Source organism: Diadema antillarum, unplaced genomic scaffold (genome assembly GCF_040938485.1).
Source record: "Diadema antillarum isolate AM-2024a unplaced genomic scaffold, OU_Dant_1.0 seq00000678_RagTag, whole genome shotgun sequence".
Taxonomy (NCBI): Eukaryota; Metazoa; Echinodermata; class Echinoidea; order Diadematoida; family Diadematidae; genus Diadema; species Diadema antillarum.
This window is the reverse complement of record NW_027271583.1, coordinates 440876-466856: the sequence shown is the minus strand read 5'-3', so window position 1 is coordinate 466856 and position 25981 is coordinate 440876. Positions and strand designations below refer to the sequence as shown.

Below are 25981 nucleotides of genomic sequence, written 5' to 3'. Positions count from 1 at the left end.
CTTGGTCCTCAGTTTGTGAGGTATGAAAGTGATATCATCACAGAAAATTGTTGCTATGGTTACAGGCTCCAGGGCAGAGTGGAAGAAAAGTTTTGCAGCTTCATTTGCAGTCATGGAAATTATGTGATGATATTGGAAACTTGTAGACAGCTGCTGCCTTAATATTCTTCATCATCAATGCTCTTGACTTGTGCCTAGTTCTGTCTTCGGAGAATGATCAGGTTTTCAATTTGTTTCCTTTATTGTGCCTTTTACAGGATGCAATTGGGGTCAAAATTATTCCGGACTTCCACCCTTTCAAACACCACTCTTTCTGTCATACACTTCAATCAGATCACTTTGACTTTGTGTAGAAAAGTGATAGCATCCCTATTTTCTCTGGAAAATATCTTTTTTTTGGGGGGGTCCATTTAAAATCTCTCTCTCTCTCTCTGTCTTCCAATCTATCTATATATTTATCTATCCGAAATTATTCTCTATGTATATATTTATATATTTTTCTCTCTCTGTCTTCCCTCATCTTTTGATCTCTTTCTTTATTCCAGACTGAACACACATTCATTTTTTTTTCTCTAGCCTTACTCATAATCTCTCTCATATTTGATTTACACATACTTCTTGACATTGGATGGTTTAGTATGCAATTGCAGATAATGCATATCATTGTGTGCAAGACGAGGTTGCATCAAACTATAACTCTGCCAGTGCTCTTGCAATCTATATTGTCCACAATGTCAGTGGCATCTCGGAGAAGTGAGGCTGGAAGGGTTAAAGTAATTATGTTGGAGAGAATGAATTACCCTGTCAGCTCCTCATTCAATATTCCATGTACCTTCAACCCTTTGCTTTCCCCCTAATATTTGTCCTTCGCATTCTGCATGGCTATCAATCGCCTGCATTCATGGGATGGTATAGCACAGAGGGCATGGAGGTGTACTGTCCTAGCATTACATTTAATAGTTATCAGGAGTCTGTAAGGCAGGGATTGAGGTTGAGGTACTGTCAAACATGATATATTCGCGGCATGAAATTTTCGCGAATTGGAGCTGACAGCCCTTTTCGTGGCATGAAATTTTCGCGAATTGCCACTGGTGTTCAATGCATGTAGTGTAGACAAAAACTTTCGCGTGCATTTTAATTTCGCGAATTTTGGCGCTCGCGAAATTCGCGAAATTAAAATGCACGCGAAAATTTCTCGTTTTACAGTATATGAAAGAGACAGCACAGTCTTCTTGAAGAACGAGATGAGTGTGGTTGGCTGAGAAATTGTCATCTTGGCGTCATAAATTATTGTTTGTTTGTAGAACAACAGGTTACATAACTTGGCTCTAAAAGGGGATGGCCTAGATTTTAACTCCCTATTGCATTCTTAATCATGGTACACGGAACTAAAAAAATAAATTAAAATGAAATGATGAAAACTTGGAAATGTCATATGTAGACCTACATTGTAAAGTACTAACGTAGTTATCGATTCTATGTGCATTATTATCTTAATGATTGCTTTTCTTTATGTATAGTTTCTAATGCTTACATGATATCACATTGATTTCATTTTCTTTCTTTTTTATGAGATATGAAAAATAAAACTTGAGAAGGCCAAATACTCGACTATTTTTCATCAAAAAAAAAAATGATAATCACCCATCAGTCACCGGACAGGTAGCTTTCAACTAAAGAAGCACCTACTTGTCTAAATCCTCTTGGCAAATACATTTCATAATGCTTAAGTTTATATGGGCTTAAAAGAAAAGTTGTTCTAATGTTTTTTTGTTTGGGTTTTTTGTTTTCTTGCATTTTTTTCATTTTCAGACAAGGGCTTTTATGTCACAAATTGGGGAGGATGAATGAATTGTATAATAAATTTGACTGAAAAATATTATCTGATCACCTGATGTACTTTGATTGCTGTATATTTGCCAATAACTTAAAACACTAAAAAATCTAAACTAGAAGTAAGAATACAGATATATGAATCTGACATCCCAAGGCCCCCCCCCCCCCCAATCATTACGTGTATTACACTGACATTTCACATTTTGTAAAGAGTCACATCAGATTTTTGGCTATGGAAAAAGTAATGGTTAAGAAGGAGAAATAAAAGAAAATGGGTGAAACTTGAGGAAAGGCCAGGAAATGAACAATGTTTACATTCATGCAGGATAACAATCATATCAAAAGCTTCCTGTATGCGATTAAAAATAGTGCATGTTCTGAACTGCACAGGATGTGCTCATGTTTCCTTTTTGTTTTCTTCTCCTTTTCCTGACATTATAGAAGGTCAGGAAACTAACAATGTTCAAATTTTTGTAGTACACAATCACTTCAAAAGTTTCTTGCACTAAAAAAGGCACAAATTATATATCACGCAGCTTTGATTTTTTTTTTTAAATGTCCCCTTTATTGTAGCTTACTTTACTTATTGTGTGCTTAACCCATTGAGGATGGGTATTGTGTGCTTAACCCATTGAGGATGGGCTGATTTTGCTATAACACTCATCTCACATAGACACTTGCTCGAGTATACTCGGGACTTGTCCTCAACGGGTTAAAAGTTGCCTTGGAAAAGTGGTTCCAGAATGAAGTCATAAATTATGTGCATTGAAAGCAAGGGGATATTTGCAGGTCACTTCAGACATCCAAACACTTGTCCAGCAACACAATGGTGGTGGTAGTATAGTGGTCTTAGCAGGGGATTGAGCTCCTAAGCTGCGGCCCTCCACGATCCCCCTTCCCCCACCAGACGGGAGAGAAAACAGGACATCCGATTCTTTGTCAATAGTTCACGGCACTAATCCGATCCTCTAGACATATCATTCGCACTCTTACCCACTGACGATCTGATCACCGCTCGGCTGGACTGATTGTATCTGCCTGTCATTTCCTATCGCAGCAGACAAAACAAAGAATTGTACTGTGTCAAAAAAGGGTAAGTGATCCAAACACAGGATAGTTGTCATGGCAACCAGCCTATTTCACTTGTCTCTCCCAGGTCACACTAATTTCTATATTTCTTTGTAGTTCTTCTTCAAAAGATCAACTCCAAATGTTTTTGAGTACCGGAGCATGTGTAAATCGTCTCGATGAAAAGGGGAACATTCGAGGAGAAAAAGGGAACGTGCATGTGACATGAATTTCACAAGAAGTTGAGATCATTTGGACATGACATCTCTCCAGAAGATGTGAAGTAACCATGATGCACCTCTTAATTCTTGATGAGGCAAAGAATATGACAAGAGACCTAGATAGCACCACACAATCACACGAAAGCCCAAAGATTTTGTCCAGTGTTCCAAGCAGCAACTTGTCAACAAACCTACGGCCTCACCGACAGGTGCATTTAATATCACCAATTGTTCATGTCAATTTCAGAGATCTCTTTGCTGTTTTTTTTTGCAACTACTTCAAAACATGTAAATATTTGGTTTTGAAAATGACATTGTTTAAAATTCTCACAGCAGGAAACACATACATACCTCCTGTTCAAAAATTTGCGATCCGTCCCACAGATAACGGATGAGGGGTGATGGAATAGTTGTGGCTGTTGCAAAAAAACATGTTCTTTTTTAGTGGCAAGCACCTGCACATGTGACCTCAAACTTCAGCTCACTTCCCTTGCACCAATATGACAGTCATCTCTCCCAAACAGGCACTGACACCAATTACGTGTCACCATTAAAATATCAAGCCACACCTGGTCTAAGGCGGTTTTATGAGTTTTATTTCAGCACTGATGGCTGGCCGTGTGATTTTGTGAGCCAGTTTTATCATTACCCAAGGAGCGCAACCACATCATTTGATGGTAACAATGTAGATTTCACCTGCATCAATTGAATTGTTCACTAAAGCTCTTCTATAGAAAGTCAGAGAGTACATGCATCACCACTGTCACAACAAGCTTCTGAGCGCTCGCAACAATTTGAGGTACAATGTATAGGCCTACATGCTATAAATTCACTGTGATTTCGATGATAAAACAAACAAAAGAACCACAAAAGCACTAGAGACACAAATTTGGGCAGGTTAGAGCATCTTTTATAAATGGAATGTGTGGCCTACAGCCTGTTACTGTCACTCTGTTATTTCTTCAGGGCAGCCATGGTCAATAGCACATGGGTCACTGTGTGATTTATCATAAGTGCAGATCACCTGTGCTGTAGACTTTGCAATAACAGAATAACACAATTGAATGCCTAAAGCAGACATTCACCCTAAACCTAAAAACAAACTACAAAGAAAATAACACAAGAAATATTGTGCAGATGAAAGTCAAATCAAATATGACCATCGGCTAAACCATGTTGGCCTAGATATCTGCTTGAAAGACACAAGTCTCAATGACACTCAAAATGTCCAGCATACCAGTAGGTCTAATTTCTAAGTGATTTTGGAAACTTGGAGGAGTTATTTCTAGCATGTTCTTCTGTCAATACTACTTCTAAACAAATGGCTTTCTTTGAGCCCTTTTAAGTGACTGCTAGGCCAGGCCAGGCCAGGCCAGCCTAAAGACTGGTTTCACAGTGGCAAAGGATACTATTATGTCTGCAAAGGACAACGGATGAATAAACAGTGAATGCAATAAACAGAACAGTTTAATGGAATTGACACACTTCCATAGAATGGTGTAGGCCTACAGTCAAACAATAGAATATAGTGTACTGGATGTCAGTACCCCCTTGAATGTCAAACGGTGTGACGGGATGAACGCCCGGGCAGGACACGAGACAGCTTACCTTGACAATCAGTTCGCCAGGGAAGTTCATGGCGAAATGAACACCACACAATGCAAAGCAAAGAACACTTGAGCAGCTTCATCACTCATGAAACATGCCATCAAGTGTTTCACATAACTAGGCTATGTTAGTAGTCAGCTCTCCAATTCCATTAGGAGAGTCATGACAAATTATACTGAGTGTAAAGTGCATCACACATTTGAAGAAAAACAAACAACTACATAATTGCCCAAAGAAAGGGCCTCTGGGGATAATGATTATATTTTAACCAAATTTGCCTTCATTTGTGGCAGAGAAGTCCCTAACTCTTTTCTCTGTTTGTTATAGAAAAGAACAACAAGGGGATGAATGTCTCCACTTCTAGATTAAAACATGAATCATTGTATGACAGCAGCCAGCTAGGAAGCTAGGGTGTTCAACACTTCACCTAAACTGTGAGTTCCATTCAATATGTTGGTATACCTTGTTTAATGACATCTATGCTTTAAATAAACTTGCACCACTTTTCCATCTTTAAGCCATATGTAAACTTCTACATTTTTTTGTCTTATGTGTTTTTTTTTCTTGAAAGCAGCAGTTGTTTGGTCACTGTTCAACCACAACGAGAAAGAAATGAACATTTACCTACATAATGTGAACTTTAACTCAACTCTATGTTTGACATGACCTTTACTTCTGATCCTCAAACAATACCTAACACATGAGGGGTGGCATCACTAAATCACCTCAAGATTCCAATCACCTGAATCTGTTTTCAAATCAAAAGTTGCCAATAAACTACCAAGGAGGGCAATTTTGTCATCACGAGATTTGTCTAGAGTGAAATCACTCTAGGTATTTGCGTCTAATAAACAAAATTTGAGGGTATACGCTGTATACATATCCATCCCATCCGAGACTAAACAGGGAGTGAAGTGCGTAAGCCGGCTTAGCGGGGCATTACGAACTGGAAGCCTTTTCTCGACGAGTGTACTAAGAATGCGGAAAATAATAATTAATTCATCGCAGCTTGTCTGCCCAACCTTCCCTAACAATGCTGCTACCTCAAATCCCTGTCTACAGTCCTGCCTAGGATACCGTCTCAACTGGATGTCGGCCAAATGATTGGAGAAATCAGCTGCTTGATTTCATGTCTCAACTGAAATCCACATGCCCCTACCAATTAAAGGAATAATATTGTGAGACATGCCTTATTTTCACACATGACCTGTCTGTTATGAAAAGTCCACAGAGAACAAAAAATGAATTTAATATTTGATGAAGGGCTGTGACAATTTGTTTTTATTTCAGATAGTTTCAGATACTTTTATTTTTAAATGTGTATAAAGTTAGAGATGCTATTAAACAACAGAGAGGAAAGTACTTGGTCAAAAACTGATGTAATAATCTTATGCATTACCTGGTACTGTTTTTTTTTTCATAACACTTTTGAAAATCATATTGCTTTTCAATCCTTAGTGACTATGTTATTGGTATTTTTTTATTGCAACTGATTGATATAAATCAATTGTCAAATCAGTTGCAATAAAAACTTGAGCAAAATTCATTGATTTAGTATTTTATTTGACAAAACCAGCAGGTTTGGGCTACCCAGAGCACATTCCTTTTATTTGACAGTATTCAGCTCCTGTTTCCTAAGGTGATGGAAATCAAACAAAAATAGCAAAGTTTGGCGGTGAGTACGTTCTTTAACAGCTGCCACTATGCATATTGGGTCTGGTATAATAATGCATCTGTCATGAAGCAAAAAGCGATGCAGAATTGTAGTAGTTGCGTAACAGTCAACTCCCTCAGTTCTCTATTGCTCACACATCCACCATGAATCAGCTACCACACCATATCAGTGACATCCAAACATAAACATTGCCTACACAGACACACATTCATCTGTCTATGCAAAACAAACCATTTGAGTGTACATGTATGTCATTTAGCATTCCATGCCCTAGTGTTATGCATGAGGGAGTAGGCCTACCTGTACATGATAATAATCAACACACTTGGAAAGCCAATGCTCAAGATTTCATCGTTGTAATGTAATAAAACATCAAAAGACATGGTATTTGTGCTCCCGCTGATGTACAAATGTATTCATGTTCTTGATTTTTTTTTTCTTCTTTTTCTTCTCAATTGAAATCTATCCAGTACTGCAATATGAATATGAAAAAAAAAAAACTTTTTCATCCCTCTGTTAAATTCTATTCATCATTTAGCTTAATTTCTGACAACTTAATTAATTAAAACACTGGGTGGAATGTAATTTCCGGGGTGGTACCCGATAACAGTGAAAAACAAGGGAATAAGCAAATATGCTTTCAACCAAAACCATAATTCCCCTTGATCACTTCAGCCTGTCACAGGATTGTATCATGTTCACATTTCAAATCCTCTCAAATTCCCTGCTAGAGGGATGAGAATAGAAGAATGCAATAGCTGACTTTTCTTTTAGCCAAAGACGGAATTGGGCGGACACCAGCCCCTGAACTAACGGTAAAGTTTAAATAGCTGAGATATAAAGAGGACAGATGCCATTAATGTTAAGCCACTTGGTATCAACTGAAAATAGAAGAGGGGATTTCATGCATAACAATGTCATGCGAACTAGATCAACGTAAATATATAATGTAGGTGGTTCTAGTCCATGGCAGGTAATAAGAAATTAGTCTGTGCTTTTACTGTTTGTTTTGGGTTGTTATTTTTACAATAACCAATCCATCCACATATATAAAGTAATAGTGCCCAAGCATTTTATCTTACTGTGCACAAAACTTGAACAAAGGAACATGGGCTCAGTCTCTATAGGGCTTTTTACACTTGTGTTTCTTAACCCCGGACTTTCTCTGACCCAGGACTATCGTTAGTCCCTTACCAATTTTTTCAGCTTTTTACACTGGTCAATTAGTCCCGTACTATCTCTTGTCCGGGGCTAAGGAGAAAACTGACCTTTTTACACTCGTATTTCTTAGCCCCGGACTTTCCAAACCACATGAATATTCATGATTACGCTGTGTACTGTACACATACACGCACGCACCGGCAGCACTTGATTACCTCGTTTCTGATTGGTCAGTGAGGGTCGGACTTCGTCTCCGTCGCTTAGCCCAGGATTATTTTTTCGTTCTTTTTACACTCACTTGCTTGGCACCGCAATTGCGGTGCTAACCCTGCTATTTTGCAGGGCCAGATAGTACCGGACTATCGGTGGGGCTATAGCCCACTTTGGCAAAAACGAGTGTAAACAGAAAGTGGGCTAAGGATAGTCCCGTACCAACGGTGGGGCCTAAGGCCCCCCCTTAGCCCCACCGTTGGTACGGGACTAAACAAAAATTTACAAGTGTAAAAAGCCCTTATGACTGTAACAAAAGAGTAATCTAGCATAATCATTTCACATATTGTGTCAAGAGAGAATTCATGCCACTGAATTTGACTCACAATCATGTGTCCCTAAATATGAAGAGGACGAATGAACAATGTTACGAAGAAAGTAGTTCAGTCAGCTCCATCATCACCATTCTCTCTCTCTCTTTTTACTAACATCACAAATTTGGCCTAATTGTTAATTTTAGCACACATACTTTTTTAATACATCAACTGAGAAACACATACCATTACCAAGTAAAATTAAAGTAATTTTTTAAAAATTACTTTAAGTGATAACAATGCAGGTAGCATGCTCGAACGACTCAGTGTGGACACGGACATGCATGGATGCATAAGATGAAGGCACAAAACGTGCTAAATACGACAGAAAAGTTTTCATGAAGTAGCCATTTTGTTTTCAAATTGTCCTTCTTGCTTCCATTGGTGAGCACAATATCAACTGACAATAGGATGGGGAAAGAAGAAGTGAGGATGCCATGGTCCTCATTTCGCCAACTCCGACCCCCTTTCTCGAGCAGGACGACTAGGGCGACAACTGACATACTCTCCCCCCTTGGCTCCGAAACGGAACCGAAAGGCACAGACTGTCAGTTTGCGCTGACGGATTGAGCATTGCTCCTCAAAAAAAGAGGAAAGAAGACCTTTTGAAGTAATCTACATTATACACAAATGGGCCATGTGTTCGTTGGTACAGAGATTTTTATGATCATGCTCTTCAGTGAGAGATATTGTATTCTAGCTTCATCACTGACAAAACACTTTTTTCTATCGCTGCCTCCACTCCTCCCAATCTTCCTCTTCATTTTTCTTTTTCTTAAAGTACAATTTGTAGCTATTTGGTCGCTCAGACATTAGTGGCACATCACTGCACAGTACCATGACTTTCCAATATGAATGACAGAAAACTTTAAAAACTCAGAATTCCTTGAAAATGTTACATTGTTTTGTGACTTTTTTTTAGATTGTAAGTCTCATGTTTTTTCACTCATTCATTCATTTATTTCCATATCAAAACATAACACTTACAAAATCAAAACATAAGCTTTTGTGTGTGTGTGTGTTTTTTTTCTGTCCGAGAACAATACAATACAATGTAATGAATGAAACAGAATTACAAAATGATAAAGCAGTTTCTGATCAAATGATTAGTCATGAGCGCACACACATGACCAAGCATTCATTTTGCCTGAACATGTAAGTTATTCATGTCATCTATTTCACTGATTCTAAAAGAAGATTCTGATTCACAAAACATTTGGGGCTTGCATATTCCAGAAGGGATCTCTTTACATACATGGGAATGGTAATCATATCCTACATTTTCATTCTCGGTTTAACTCTGTCAAAAGACAAAAAGAAGAAGAAAGAAATATGTTCCCAAATGGTCACAACCAATTGAACTCTTCAGACACATCCATATCAGAAAAGTAAATAATGATACTACTAGTACAACTCCACATATACACAAAATTCTACACTATCTTATCTCTTTATGCCTAGCCAGTTGACACAAAGTTATCTGAAGGCACATAGCTGGGGAGAAATATATCTACATCATGAATAATCACTAAAGGCATGTCTTAATGCACGTATACCACATTACAAAGAGCTTAATGAGTACAGAGGATAGGCATCCACTTAATTTCATGACAACTAGCAGCACATAGGCATAGGCCTATGTATTTATTAGACAAAAATAAATGGACTTAAAAGTTTAAAAACTTTTAAACCCTGGGTTACAGCATGCGACTTCTTTTTTTGTACTCTATCTCAAACAGCTCGGCAGTTGTGCTCCCAAATCATTGGTACGTGTATGTTCACCGGCAGAAGGGATCACGTGCGTCTTTGTCGAATGAGTGATGATTTACGGCTGGGATGGAGATTGTGCTGAGAGTGGATTGATATTGGGTCCTCTCAGGTCTACGAGGTACTTAGCTCCAGTACTTGATACTCTTCTCCCTCAATCATTAAATTGCTGAATCCTTGCTGTAAATATCAATCAACCAATCTGCTTCTATCTATGCACTGGAAATTTTTAAACTTTGAGTCAGAGGCACATGGACCATCTTTTATATCTAATGGAAAAGAGTTAACTTGCTGTTTTCCTTCAAACCTTTTTCTCTTTTTTTTTGTGAACAGCAAAAGAAAGTTTCTGTAAAAGTTCTGGAAGATTTTATCCACCCAAGTGAATGCAAGGTGTTCTCAGTGTACCATGTCCCATATTTACAGCATATCATTTTTACTCAGAACATGCTAGTTTGTTTTGAAAAGGGGAAAACAGGGGAAAATATTCTTGAGCTCAAGCACAAAATTATTTGTGTGCTTTTATTAGACAGTGGGTGTTGATTGTCTGTGACAGAATGAGGTATATTTTTGCAGCACATTATCTCAATGACTACATTATGTATCTTGAGCAGGTGATGATGACAAGTTCAAGTTGTATATTACGAAGACTATTTCTGGGCCAACATTAGGTCATTGACCTCCCCTTCAAAGACAGCTGAGAACATGAATGGAACATTGCTACAGTTGACTAACTCTCAGGAAAATATTTTGACAATAGGCCGGTGTCATAAAACTTGCTACAGGTGGAAGAAAGGTTAGTAAATCAATGTGAGGTCCTATGGTGGAAAAAGAAAATAAGACTTTAAAAAGGAAAAAGAAAACCCTCAGCCTCTTATGACTTCGTGTCGACCCGCCAATTTGCGCAAACTAATCACTCCATTAATTTGATCCGTCGTCTATGGGGGAGTCGGGATGCAGTTAAATGCACATGATTGGGTTCCCAGATGCTCTTGACGTCCCAAGTCCGCATCTGCTGTCATCCAGCTCCCCTACGATTAAACGGTGAGTACAATATCTACAGGATGCTCGCAGCCTCACGATCTACAGGATGCAAGTGCGAAATCTCCTCGGTTTTCCTTGTCTGCATACACACACACACACACACATATATGTGGCTTATACAAAATTTTACTCTGAGTTGCTGTGTGATAACATGAAGAAATGAAAAATATTGATTATTCAACTCCGAAATGCTCACCGTTTCTTGATCGAGCATATGCCATCTTTCTGAGAAAAAAAAAATACACAAAAACATATCTGGTTTCCTGTATCTTACCTCATAATCAACGGGTGTTCCACAGACCCCAAAGATGTGCAAAGTTGTCAGAAGAAACACCCGGATCAAAATCACATTTGAAGTTCTCTCCATTTCTTCACCAATTTTTCAGCTCAGGTAGATATTATTCCGGTTTAGGCCCCACCCAGAATCAGAATGGTGATATCTGTGCAATGACAAAGATACTTTCTGCATGTGATGATTCCAAAATGACAGATGATCAATGCGATGCGGCAAATGAACTCCACCAACAGATAAATCCAGAAGCTTTTCACATCACCAAGTTCCAAAATGTTCTGACATCACATTCTCAGCGGCCACAAATCACATCCCCGTAGGCCGCTCGTCCTCCTTATTTCAAGCACAGTAAAGAATCAGGTGACCACAAATTAAATTCTGGAGTAGAAATACTTGACCGGATGATACGGCAAAATTTGCCCTCCTTATCACCCTTTTTTCAGCATGAGCACATCTAAATGCACCCTAATGATTTCAAGCAGCTCTTGGTATCAGCGGTGACACTTCACCCTCCCCCTAAAAAGGCAGGGGGGAAAAATTAGAGATGAAGAATAAATAAACGGGGGTTCCAATTAACGCCAGATGAACCAACCACTTAGAAGGTATCCATCCTGATTAGTTCAGCAAGGAACCGTCGCAGGGTGACAGCAAAGTTCGAACAACTCTCTCCGAACGTCTCACGACAGGCTACCTTGCTGAGCCTGGTACGCACTAGACTAGCCGTCAGAGCAGCGAGCTGATCTGCACCAATCTGTGAGCAAGGCTTCCCACTATTGAGGGGGAAAAAAATATCCTGTACCTAGTGGCATGACAAAGCTAGCTCATAGACGAGTCCACTACCCTATGTAGGTATTGTACAATGTAGACTCACATAGCTGCAGTTCTGTGTAAGAGTTGCAAAAAAAAAGGGGGGGCACAGAACAAACCTCACTGGCTGGCTAAGGCCAGCCCACTTCATCCGCAGCCAGCCACTCACAGGGCACCGTCTTGTTTAACGTGACCTGGTTTTTGCCTTCTTTTATTTTGCTCCTCGCTTCTCGACTCTCTGGAGCGTTCTCCACTCATTGTACACACAGAAGCCACTTGACTGTCAGGCTTAGTCTCACATCACAGACTCCGACTATAAATAAGTCCCTTGCTGCTTTGACGCTCAGTGCTCAGCAAACGTTCGGGGTAAGGCAAGCATGGCAGGCTTCTCCCAGGATAGAAAAAAAAAAAAAAAAAAACAGCATCAGAGCTGGTATGAGTCGTGACCAAAAGAAATTAGAGAAAGAAACACACATTTGTGAAAAGAAAGTACTGTAAGGCAAGATATTTTTACGGCATGACATTTTGGCAAATTTGGAGTCAACGACCTTTTTCGTGACATGAAATTTTCATGAACTGTCACTGGCATTCAATGCATATAGTGCAGACAACAACTTTCTACTGCACTTTACTGTAACAGTCTAAATTTTCGAGATGTCGAAATTTTTGCGCATTCCACGCAACCAGAAACTAGTGCAAAAATAGAAGCATCTGAATATTTTTGCTTGCCATAATGTTCCAGTAGTTGATGCCTTGATTCTGCAGAATTAAAAACATGCAAATCTCTATCTTATCCGGCCATGCGCAAAAAATTACTCACAAGAAAACATTCACTTTGACAGTAATTTCACGAATCTTGGCTCTGGTGAAATTTGCAAAATCAAAATGCACGCGAACTTTCCTTGTTTTACAGGATACTGTATGAAGAAGAACCCAGAAACAGACAGACAAGTGTACATGTAGAGAAGGGAGTAGAGATGAAAACAAGAATTCGAAGAGAGATCTATAACCCATAAAGTTCTAGTAGAACTTTGCTGCAGAAATTATAATGTTGTCATCAAATGGGCAAATCCGAATTTCACTGCGAATTTTATACTGGAAAAAGATCATGTGGAACTGGTTATTTGAATTCAATTCACACAAAAGCAGAAAAGATAAGTACAAAAACTTGCATTAAACAGAGAAAAACAGGAATCTTATTCTTCTGAAATGAACTGCCAATTTAAGAACTGATTATGAATATTAGCACTTCATAGGCTTTTGAAAATTCTACAACTGAACCACAAAATCATTTAGAAACAACAGAGGAATCAAATGGAAAGAAAATCTTTTATTCTATCTTATGAAACACCAACAATGAATAGCCATTTGTTTCCTTTAACATACTGTAAAACATGATATATTCGCGGCATGAAATTTTCGCAAATTGGGGCCGACAGCCTTTTTTGCAGCATGAAATTTTCGCAAATTGCCACTGCCATTCAATGAATATAGTGTATTCAAGAAATTTTGGGTGCATTTTAATTTCGCAAAATCTTGGTGCTCGCGAAATTTGCCAAATTGAAATGCATGCGAACATTCCTTGTTTTTCAGTATACATACCAGCTGAGGTACAATGCTAAAAATTGACATGGGGGCAACTGAAAAAGAAAGAAAACGAAATTTGGCAGTCCTCTGCCATAGAGTATACTTTCTTTACATGCTGCTAAGTAGGACGAACAGCGTGTTTCTACTGAACGACGAAAATCGAGGTGATGCCAGCCGATGTGTGGTGGTACCGGCCGATGCCGGCCGATACCGGCCGATACGTGGTGACACCTCGAATCTTTCCTCAGTAGAAACAGATCGGGTAGTGGCCGATGCCGGCTGATGCGAGGTGCTCCGTCGTCCATCTATTGAGGTGGTCGATGCGTGGTGACGCGAAGGATGATTCTCAGTAGAAACACACCGGGTAGCGAAATTCGTGGTGTATTGGACGTCTAGAATTTCTCCCCGCGCTTTTCAATCGGTTCATCGCACACACTCCTTCGACACATGTGTACAAAATACGTGTGTACACACAGCGACCGTGTTCGCATCATGCTTTGTTTGTACCAACTCGCTTGTGTATGCGTTATAGGCCCTATACGTTACGTTACATGTGAATTGTGGCATTCATCGTCTATTGTTCGTGTGATTAACAGCCTAACTTATTGCATTACTAAGCCCTCATCACTTACTTGATTTTACACCACGTTATTTCATTTTATATTGTCTCGAATCGCGAGAGTACCACATTAGTATGTCGCAGCCTTGAGAAAATCTCAACTGGACCCTCGATCTCCAAAGATTTCTCATCAGTCAGTGGCAGGATACCAGTATGTTAGTTCGGGGTATATTGGATGGGAAGACGAAGAGAAATGGCTAATCAAAAAATAGCCGACGCAGTTGTAGCAAAGCAGGCAGGGTTCGGATCGTATTAACAGGCAGTGCGCGCGTGACCCAAATCTGTGACTTAAAAATACCTGACTTCCGGAATCGCCGCATTTGCACGTCACCTTTGCATCACCTCGTATTTTATCGCTGAGTAGAAACAGCTCGAGTGGTCGTAAAATACGAGGTGCTGCGTTGGACAAAATTCGTGGCGATGCCAGGGATGTGAGGTGCTCTCAGTAGAAACACGCTCGATGTCACTTCAATGCTACCACAGTGTTTACTGACAAGGGTTTTGCAAAATAGGCATAGAACAGAATTTTCTTAGCTTTATGAGTAATATAACTCATACATGGTGTTTGACAAGGATAAACTTGTTACACAGTGTCCTGTAAAATGTGGAAAATTTCCAGGCATAGAAGTTTGATGATTTTGAACCCTAATATCATGCCAAATAAAAATGGGTGAATACATTTTGGAAATACTAAATTACGTTCAGATATACTTGGAAACTGGAATTACAGCCCAGTGTGAACATAAGTCTTCCAGTTTCTGTAACAGTTTCCATTTTAGAGTAACTGTTATTTTCTCTCTATATAGGACCTGAGAAGGCCATCATTTTGACGCTACTTTCAGTTGAAGTGGAAGGTGACTTAAGTAAACATTGCAGTATGTGAAGTGGATTTTAGACTTGCAAAAACACTAATCTGTAAACATGTGCCTTATCAAATTACTTTGAAGGTACAAAAGCAAAGCAGATTCCATTTTTAACATGTTTCTCAGAAAACAGTTTTACAAAACTGAACTGGCCAAGCCTGCAGTATTAGATAAACAAATCTAGATAAATAAATAAATAAATAAATAAACAAATAAATAAATAAATAAATAAACAAATAAATAAATAAATAAGTCATCGTGATGATCTAGAGGCATTTTTCCACTTAAGTTCGCTCAAATTTCTGGGTGCACTTTCGGCGGCCAAACAGTTTGAACTCTGAAACATGATCTAAAAGGTGGAGCAGAATTATCTTACTTTATTCCCCCTTTTCTCCCTGTTTTGCTCACCTCTCTTTCTTACCCCCCCCCCCCCCCCCCCCACTCTGACATAGCTGAAGTTTTATGGAGCACAGCAAACTGTTTACTGCATTGATTTCGGAAGCCATAAGACACTGCATTAACAGGTTTGCTTCTATACACCTGCTCGCTTGATTACAGTTATAGCTCATTAGGCTGATAAAATTGCTGTCAATGGGCTTACACATGCTCCCTGAAATGTGCTGATTAAGTAAGGTTAAAGAGGGGACAAATAGATGATGACCGGCAGTTTACAGATATCATTCGATCTCCAAACAAAGTCCAGTATGTCCGGGCCAGACACACAGTTACGGACAGGGAAGGGGGTGGATGCTGTGCATAAACATGTGTAAGAACAAATTAAGCAACAACACAATCTGAAGTACAGCCAACCATTTTACGATGCAAACAAGCTGACAGTTGTATGAAAAACACACTAAAATCATTTATTTGTCCTAAAGAGAGTGTAATCATGGCTGCCTTAACTTTAAAGATTTACCATCACCATGAATTCTGTCAGGAAGAGAATTAGGCAATTTTCAGCTTTGAAGTGTCTTCTGCCAGACTGACCTCCATACAAAACAAGTAAAGTCACCTGAGAAAGTTGTTGGGTAACATTTAAACCAACTTTTGTGCACCTAACTACAGCTAATGTATTTTCAAATGCCTTAATGTCCTACCTTTTTCTTTCTTTCTCTTATTTTCTTATCTTTCCCTTTTTTTTTCTCTTTTTTTTTCAATTTTTTTGGGGGGGGTTGAAACCCTGGAACTAAGCACAATCAAAACATCCTAACATACAAGTTGTATACTGGGGGGGGGGGGGGGGGGGCAGGGGTGTGACAAACACTACAGATACTTTGCATTTTCAGGCCATATATTTTGTTTATAATACAGACTCATACAAATGCTTCGGCCGTGATTATGCTTCCCTTTTTCGGGCCAGAATCAGCGTTTTGAAACGTGATTAGTGCAAAACGCCGTTGCGTTTATGCCCACTTCGATAGAAACGCTGATTCAAAACGCCAATCCAAAATGCACAAAAAGGTGCGTTTACAATCGGCGTTTCTGACTAATCACGTTTGACGGGGAAGCATAAACGCAACAGCGTTTCTAAAGGCGTTTAGAGTGACGTCATCTAAACGCCTTTCCGGTTCACGTGAAAAAGCGCGCACCGCCCAGCCAGCCAGCTATCCTGGCCTGTGCAGTTTTCCCATGTACTATACTGTGCATACGCATGTCTTTCCCAGCTGCTCTCCCAGGCCAGGCCACCGATTGCAGCGCGAGCCACAATTTGACCTGCCTCTGCTGAGGTCAGCGAAGCAGTCGCAAACACTCTTTCCAAGGCTCGAAGAAAGTGAGCATAAACAGTGCTCCCGTGAACGCCATTTTGAATCAGCGTTTTGAATCAGCGTTTCAAAACGCTGATTCTGCCTTCGCAAATTGAGCATAAACACACCCTTAGAGGTAGGGATGAAGTATTGGCACAATTAAAACTAAACTTTCTTAAGACTTTCTTAAAGGTACGATTCAAACAAGGAGTAGGTCTACATGATATGAAAGGGATCTATTTTGAGGTGACATGTTGACATTCAGGTCAATGCAAGTTTCTTATCTTCCTTACTATAACCAAAATTGTGTCAGACTGAGCACTTTAGATATCTCTGTTTAAAAGAAACAGACTATATTTCCCTCGAGAAATCACAAGTGTTCCTTCTTAACCCATTTTGTACGGGACCCTGGTGGCCGGCTTTTTAAGTCTATGGGCATTTCAGAATTCAGTATGGAACGGGTTAAAACAAAAGCAAAAAAACAAAAACAAAAACAAACAGGCCAAAAACATTCCCTGTCCCTTTGCTCCCACATCTCACCTTCCAATTTTTAACCCCCCCCAAAAAAAAACAACAACAACCTAAAAACCCACCTGTAACCAGAATTAACATTTCTTAACCCCAATAGAACTCAGATACACTGTAGGTCCCTAAATCCTAAACAAACCTTGACGGCAGTGTTGATGCCTTGCTGATTTCAATGCCATAGCATCCCTGAAGAGAAGTGTAAGTGGTTCAATTGCTCCTTCAATACCAGATCACTGCATTGGTTTGTCGCTCCAATCATCTGGAACCACCAATAATAGATTAAAGTATATCCTTACTTGTCACTTTTTACAACTCTGATATCCCCCAGACCTGAAAATTTAAAGGTAGCACTGAACTTCAAGTCAAAAGTTTGAAGAGGCCTAAGTACCAGCATGAGCTAGGAGCAGGTTGCAGAGAAAAATGTATGCATAGTTATAGACTCATCATAGTTTGACAAAATATATAGGCCTAAGCACCATCTCACATATACTGTACGAGCTGAAATTTTCGCGTACAGATATTTTCGCGAATTGCTACTTGGAGGACATTTTCGCGTGTTGTTAATTTCGTGGTTGCCAGGTTCTAACTGAACTTAGGTATTCACGCGTTATTTTCGTGTGTTGTTATTTTCGCAGTTCAAAGGCGATTCGCGAATTCGTGAAAATAAAACCACCGCGAAAATTCAGCTTGTACAGTATCTGTCCTCTTCTGCAGAGTGTTTGTCAGTAGAATCGATTAAAGTTGCACATGTATTTAGATACTGTGAAAGGTATAAATCATTTCCAAATAATTTGCAGATTTCTCAAAAAAGAAACATGAAGATGCACTTCAGTTTTAAAGCCCAAACAAAGTTCTGGTACGCCTGCAAAAGTTGTCAAATTTCGCTCCCAAATGTGAACGTATGCTTAGGAAATGTGCAGGATAACGATGTTTTTGCAAGATATTCGATGGGTAACGACGAAAATGCGAAATATTAGCCAAAAAGGTTCAGTCTCAGTACTTACCCGAACGGGGTCAGGCTAAACTCGGACTCAGGGATAACTCGGCTTCGCTTTTGACGGCGGGATGAGTTTTAATGGTTGTCCCTCTGATTGTACAGTGTTGTCCTATGGGAGCGGCCTGTATAAACTGTGTTCTGGCTACTCACAGTAATGGTCCGAGTTGTTACAACGCGCGCATCAAAAACCTCTTTTGCGTGCATGCAAAATTAGTGTGCGCCTATCAAGCACCTCTAAAACAATCAAAGGCGCTTGATAAACAACAACACAAACTCCAAAGACCGCGCGTCTCAGCAACTGAGGACCGCGCGCTGTCATTTTTGTTTTGTTTTGTACAGGATTACGTTAGCACCTGTGGTTAGCACGCACTTTCCTGTCCATTCAGTTAGGCCGCATTTGGTATTATGCAGTGGCCGGTAGAATGTGGCGATCACTAACTGCGTGTGAATTGTCTGAAGTAGGGTCGAATTTTTCCCGAGACCGAGTTAGTCTGGAGCCTTCTGGAATAAAAGTCGGTTTTCCTACTATTATTATTTTTCTCAAAATACTCCAAACCGACTCATCATTCTGGCAAACCGCGTCAGCCAGGTAAGTTTCTTAGTGGACTCTTTCGATATATTGCAAGCAAAAATGAAATGGTGCTAGACGGGTTCTCAAGCACTTACCGAAACTTAGTTTTCACTTTAAGGTATAACAAGTGTAACATGGCTGTAGACTGCTGATTATTTCCCCACCTTAAATTTATAGAGGAAGGTCATACCTACTGTAGAAAATGGGTGACAGCAGAACTTGAAAAAATTCAATCATTCCCCACTGCCAACCCCACAGGAATTAGTTGCACCAAACGCTGTCATGATGCAAATTCAAATGGCTACAACAGGGAGAAAAGTATACAAAGGGTGGTGGTACCTTTAATTGAAGAGTGCGCCAAGGTTTTCAGAGGACTGTATGCGGGGAGGGGCGTGAAGAAGAGGAGGCTCATAAATCAGTCAGGAAGGCAATTAGGCACATTTAATGGCTTAAGCAAACTCAAGTGCTCTGACCATGCCTGCCGTGGTAGTGGCATGCTTAACCTTATGGGGGTTGACAGGGGTTCAGAGGGGACCTGAAGTACTTGTTGATAGGAGCAAGACACCTTTTATAGGACACCGTGACAGTGCAGTACCCAAGAGTCAGACAGCACGAAGAAGTTATATTTAACTCAGCATATTAACATTGAAATTGCAGTTGCTTTACTCCAGCAAGAACATAGGTGTTAGAAATAGACTTACTCCAGAAGTTCATATCCAACATTTGAGACTCAATCCTGTGCCATTAAAGGTCCTGTTTACCTTTGGGAACAGTGATTTAAAAAATGTTCAAGATATCACATTCGATGCATATGTGTAGATCTGTTGTATCACAAAACATCCTATCATATAAAATTTTCGCAATAAAGGCTAAAATATAAGGAGATATCAGTATTTTTCTCGTTAAACTATAACTGTAGACGGTTTAGTCTGAAAAGTTTTTATTATAACTATTGTTCACATTTTGGGTATTTAACAATACTTAACATCGATTATACGGATTCAAATTTTTACAGTGGTTGTTTCTATCCCAAACTCACATTTTAGAACTATGATAAAGCACTAATGCTGGGTTTTTGTTTCATCTGCAAGATATGCCTTAAGAAGGATAATAATTATTTTTTTTTAAATGATTAAAAGATAGTATCCTACATATATTATACAGATTGCACAGAAAACAATCACTCACAAGGGATAATTGAAGAGTTTGAATACAATAGATAAGTGTCATTTTGTAGGTACTTTTTTTTGGAAGTAAGATCATAAAAAATTAATGCAGAAGAAATTGAATCATTTCTGCTCGACTTGTCTGGAAATAACTGAAATAGAAAACTCTTTTGTTTTCATGCAGCAGGTTACCATGGTATTTTGAATGAGCTCATACTGTTTTGATGCTTTGTTGGAATGAAATTTAAAGTGTGCAATTTAAAAGTTTGGGTTACCCGTAAATCTACATAATTATTGTCATTGTTGGGTAAAGCAGACTACAACAGCTTGCGACATCACAGTAATGAAACAATGTAAAAATATATGGAGAATTCCAAAAGATGTCATTTTCTATGCAAACTATGACTTATGCAAACTATAAATTCAAATTATAAATTCCAATGATTTGCTACTGGCATAAAGTAAATGTAATACAGCTTTTCCCCTGGCTTGTAAAAAGAGTTGTAAGTGATCTTTCATTATGATAGAAGAATGAAATCATATGGAATCCTCTTTATATTTTCTTTATATCATTATGCTACTGTTGTTCAAGCCTTCTTTTCCAATGATGACAGCATACAGTTTAGCCAAATTTGGAATGGATTGTCTAATTTTCCTCAAACTTCATAGATGTGATATTTCACTAATATTTCTACATATTTATTCATATTAAATTCATATATATTTGAGGTAAGTTCCTCTTTAATCTAACTTTAATGCCGATTCACTGAAAACTGTATATACAGTGGCCCACTTTTTACTACTCCTGTGGTAGATGTGTAGAAATAACGTGAGACGACTTACAAATCAGTGGAAAGCTAGCAGTCTGCAGATTTGTGGGGTTTTTTTTATTTCTTTCATATTCGTCCAAATCAGGAAATTGTTGTAAGGAAACTCCTTTGGGCTTTTGTGGTGACACATAATATAAGGTTCTAAAATGTCAGTAGACAAACCAACTATCACGAAGTACTCGAAACAACCCTGAATACGCAATGTCATTGTTACAACTGACCTGAGTTGAACCCAAGCAAGCTCTGACCCCACAAGGACAATGGAGGTCAGGTTACCAAGTCTGAAGGCTTTCACACTCACAAAAAACTTGTTTGTAAACCTGTTTATAGGCGTACGTATCTCATGAAAATCCAGTTTGTATTTTTTTATTCATTTGTAAGACTGAATGATAAAATTGTAGTAACAGGTGTTTTCTTATTAAGTTCTGCTCCATGGTGGGTAAAAATATGACATCCTAATAGTTTGACATCTAAAACACTATTGGGGAGGTTGAGCATGTACAGTAAAAATTAGAAACATTCTCAGCATAAAACTTTTACCAACTGGAACCGACAGCCTTTACGTGGCATGAAATTTTCATGAATTGCCACTGGCATTCAATGCATGGTGTAGACAAAACCTTTCACATGCATTTTACTTTCATAAATCCTGGCTCTTCACAACATTCAAGAAAGTTTCATGTAGGCCTACACCAAAATTCTTGGTTTTACAGCAGCTGAAACTTGTATGAATTGCTACCACGGTAAGTGAACATACATGCATACTCTTTACATAGAATTCTTTTTTGAGTATACAGAGAGCTCCACATGTGATTGGCGAGCTTCTGTGTGTGTAGCACTGCTGTCATATGGAACGCTATTGCAGTTTATAGCGGTAGGCCTATACGCTGGCAAGGAGACACATTTCCTTGCCCAAACACTTTGGAGAAAGTTAATATGTTTCAAAAACGTGATTACAAACAAGCTTATGTAGAAATGTGAAACACCTCTTTGATGCTAGACCAGCATGATGAAAATCCACTTCTCCCACATACCCACCGCTGAGTGAGGCCTTCTCTTGGTCAGCTGGAATTCACACAGGTCTGCCGCAACCTTCCCCAAGTCACAGTAAATCAATCAGCTTTCTACAAACAATTAGAAAACAAAATGGCCCCTAAAGTATGAGTCAATCACCCTGGACGTGGAGGTGGTATCCTACCTGGTCCATATTGACTAATTCCTTCTGTTCTTTTCCTCTCCTTTGCATATAAAAGTGTACAACCAGAAACATTTGTGACATGAAGTTTTGCCAATTGGAGCTGATGGCCTTTTTCACGGCATGAAAATTTGCCAATCATTAAAAAAACAAAAACAAACATGAGTAACTACACATACTGGATTGTGAAGACAAAAACTTTTGTGTGTCTTTACTTTTGCGAAAAGTGGCTTCTTGCAAAATTTGTGGAAGTTTTATGCACAAAAACATTTCTGGTTTTAGAGTAATTCTGTTGAAAGATCCACGCTTGTATATTGCCTGTGAGTGTAGTACCAGCAGTACGGTAGTATGGGCCTAATATCTGAAATACATACCCTTGGGTAAAGACCCAACAGTGTGGGGATACCATGCAGTTGGGAAAACTGGCCCAGCTCTCGATGTATTCAAGAATCCCTGTAACGAATCGTGTACAGATTTACTGTAAAACGAGGAATATTCACGTGCATTTTAATTTCGTGAAATAGGCGAGAGCCAAGATTCGCGAAACTAAAATGCATGTGAAGGCTCTTGTCTACACTATATGCATTGAATGCCAGAGGCGCACTTCGTGAAAAATTCATGCTGTGAAGAAGGTCGTCGGCTCTAATTCGCAAAGATTTCATGCCGCGAAAATATTGTGTTTTACAGTATCACTGATCTCTATGTATTGTGAGTACCCATACAGCTGAAAAATCTCAACAGGAGTCTACTGTTAATACCGATGAACACACACTTGCTGACAGGCACTATATTTGTGGTTTTCGAACGTTCCCGGTGGCGAGCAAAATTCTAATGAAGATTAATCGGATGGTATAGTTTTGGATGAGATAGGGATTCAGGTTTTATTTTTTTTCTGTGTGTGTGTGCACCTGCGTGTGAGATAATTACATTGTAGAAACATACAGGAACTTGTAGAGTTAAAAACATCATTTCAAACATCTTATCACCTCTGAAGTTCATGGGATCAAACATTATTGAAATATCCATCAGGGAAATCAAAAGTTACTCTTGGTGACAGGGCATTTTTGTGTGCTGCACCAAAACAATGGAATAATCTCCCTTTGTTTATAAGGCCAGCAGCTACAATTGATGAGTTTAAGGTCAGGTTAAAAAGTCATCTCTTGAAGTAATGTATTTTATGTTTGAATTATGTATGTTATTTTTTAATGCACAGTAGAGTATATTAGTATGGTAGCTGCGCAATATAAATGCCCATTATTATCATTATTATTATTATTATTATTATTATCATTATTATCATTATTATCATTACTATTATTATTATTATTATTATTATCATTACTATTATTATCATTATTATCATTATTATTATTATCATTATTATTATCATTACTATTATTATTATCATTATTATTATTATGGTTATTATTATTATTATTATTATTATTATTATTATTATTATTGTTATTATTATTATTATTATTATTATTATTATTATTATTATTATTATTATTATCATTTTACTTTGTTTTACTTTGTTTTTCGATCATATCATAGATGCCACAATGGTGATGCCCAAGTCCCTGTTCACATCATACATTTGAGATCTACCTCCTTCTGGTGATATTAAACTCATTCCTCTTCCAGCACAGTAGCAAAGATTCCAACTCAAATCATCACTACCCTGCATTATCAACCTTGACATACCAGGGGCCAAATTCTAAAGAAGAATTTTCTCCCCACAGATCCCCTGCCAAAACTTGGCTGCTACCGACATTTGAACACAATTCAAAGTCAACAAGCAGTACATACATCACTCCAGAAAATTGATCCTGTCCCCTATATTTCTTGTCCTCTTCATGAATGTACCTGTTCCTCATCCGGTGTGGCACTTGTAAGCTTAAAATAACTGTTGAATTTTTGGTATATTATGTTGGGGTTCATCTTACACATAAAATAAACATGTTTCACATTTCAATGATTTCCTCAGGAAAAAAAAAAAGATTTGCTGATGAACACTAAGAATGATAAAGTCAGGGATATGAGATTAAAAACAATGAATTAGCTTAAACCACCCACGGTCACCTTAATATGGCGATAAGCCAAACACTGAATTGTAAAATAAATTCCGCGGTACATGACTGTAACATAATGCTTGACCCACGTGCAGCAAAAGAGCATTATTTCAAATCATATATTACATTGCATACATTGTGATTCCCTACATGGAGAAAGTTTGTGGGTGCTCAGACCAGGACACAATATCGATATTTTCTCAGATAATTCAGCCTCCCTCATATTGCTATATGCAGCGTGGGTTGTAATTATTTGTTGAAAGAGATAGACTGTAGTGGACCTCTCCCTCTCCCACAATAAATACACACACACACACACACTCCCTCTTTCACTACAGTGTAGTTTTCTTCCTCCAGCTCTCTGAAAGAAATGATGTTTATAGCAACTCAAAAACATTTTGATCTTCTTGGAACAAAAAAATTGGAGTGGAGAACTCTCCCAGGTGAAACATCAAAGGGTTCATTCATTACCATTGGTAACTCACTTCAGTCACAGAATTAACCCGTTGAGGACGAGTCCCGTGTATACTCGGGCAGGTGTCGATGGGAAAGTGTGTGCTGTAGCAAAATCAGCTCATCTTCAATGGGTTAAGGTTTCCAAACAACTTTCAGGGAGTTTTGGAAGTTGATAAATGCAATTTGTTTTTACTATGGGGTTACAAATGCATTTCCAAACCCAGAAAAGTACAAATGTTAAACCATTTGAGCCAGAAACGAGTTTCTGAAGAGTTGATAAATGCAAAGTTGTTGTCAAACGTGGGTGAAACTGCAATGAAACTGTGCAGGGACAAGGCTTCTCAACTGACTCACAACAGAGTTGATAAATGCAACAACTCGAGAAAGGCAATGCGAAAGACAAACGTGTTTTGATAGTGGGTACTGAAACGTGTTTCAAACATGGAAAAGTTGATAAATGCGGGCAAAGATTTCCATGAGTCAGCCCACTTATCTATTTCAAGTGACTGGTCATACATTTCTTGCATCATCTCCACTATGTGGAGTAGGGCCTACTGCAAACAGGACAGATTAATAGAGTGAAACAATAGTAATACAATTTATATTATCTGTGATATCATATGCAGTGCAAAGAAAGAAGATGAGTAATAGATCAAAGTTTATCAGAGGAAACTGCCATCAATAAATTGGAGCTAATTCTCACGATACTCGTGAGAGGATTTAATGTGTGTGTAAACATTTACAGTCAAGCATTTCCAATTAAAAGAACATTTTCGTATCACATGTTCACATCATTACCACCAATGCCAGCGCCATAGAGGTTTTATGATGCATGTTGATTTACTCAAAGGGCAGGCACTACAAGAGAGTGATTCATGGGACATGTTTAACCACAAATTTCATTCTGATAATCAAGAAACATTGTTGTTGAAAGCAAACTTATATCATGTTTCTCTAAAACACATTTCTCAAATCAATCAGCCATGGTCTTGAGTTATTTTCCAATCAAAGTTTCATCAAGACCTAAATAGTTTTTAATAGCTTAGCTTAATTCATTTCCACGATGATGTACACGGTAGTGTATGCAAATGTATCCTTGCAGGTGAGCGACGCAAGAGTTACGTGTTTGAGTGACACAGCTGTTTAATTGTGGGATATCATCACTTGCCGTTTAATAGCAGTCAGAGAGAAAACTCAATTCATTTCATAAAACATGAGTAGATACGTGTCTCATAAACATGATAACAAATAAGTTCTTACGTAAGAGTGAAGCTCCTCGGCCTCCATAG

General features: G+C 38.6%; 1 protein-coding gene across 1 annotated transcript in view; it reads right to left on the bottom strand.

Moving 5' to 3' along the window:
• LOC139737048 (ADAMTS-like protein 3) overlaps nt 1-11926 on the bottom strand; it is a 75126-nt gene extending 63200 nt beyond the window's left edge. The window contains exon 1 of the mRNA XM_071647726.1: nt 11236-11926. Coding sequence (XP_071503827.1) covers nt 11236-11328 — 93 coding nt within the window. The 5' untranslated portion in view covers nt 11329-11926. The remainder of the gene's footprint in view (nt 1-11235) is intronic.
• Nucleotides 11927-25981: the final 14055 nt, after the last annotated feature.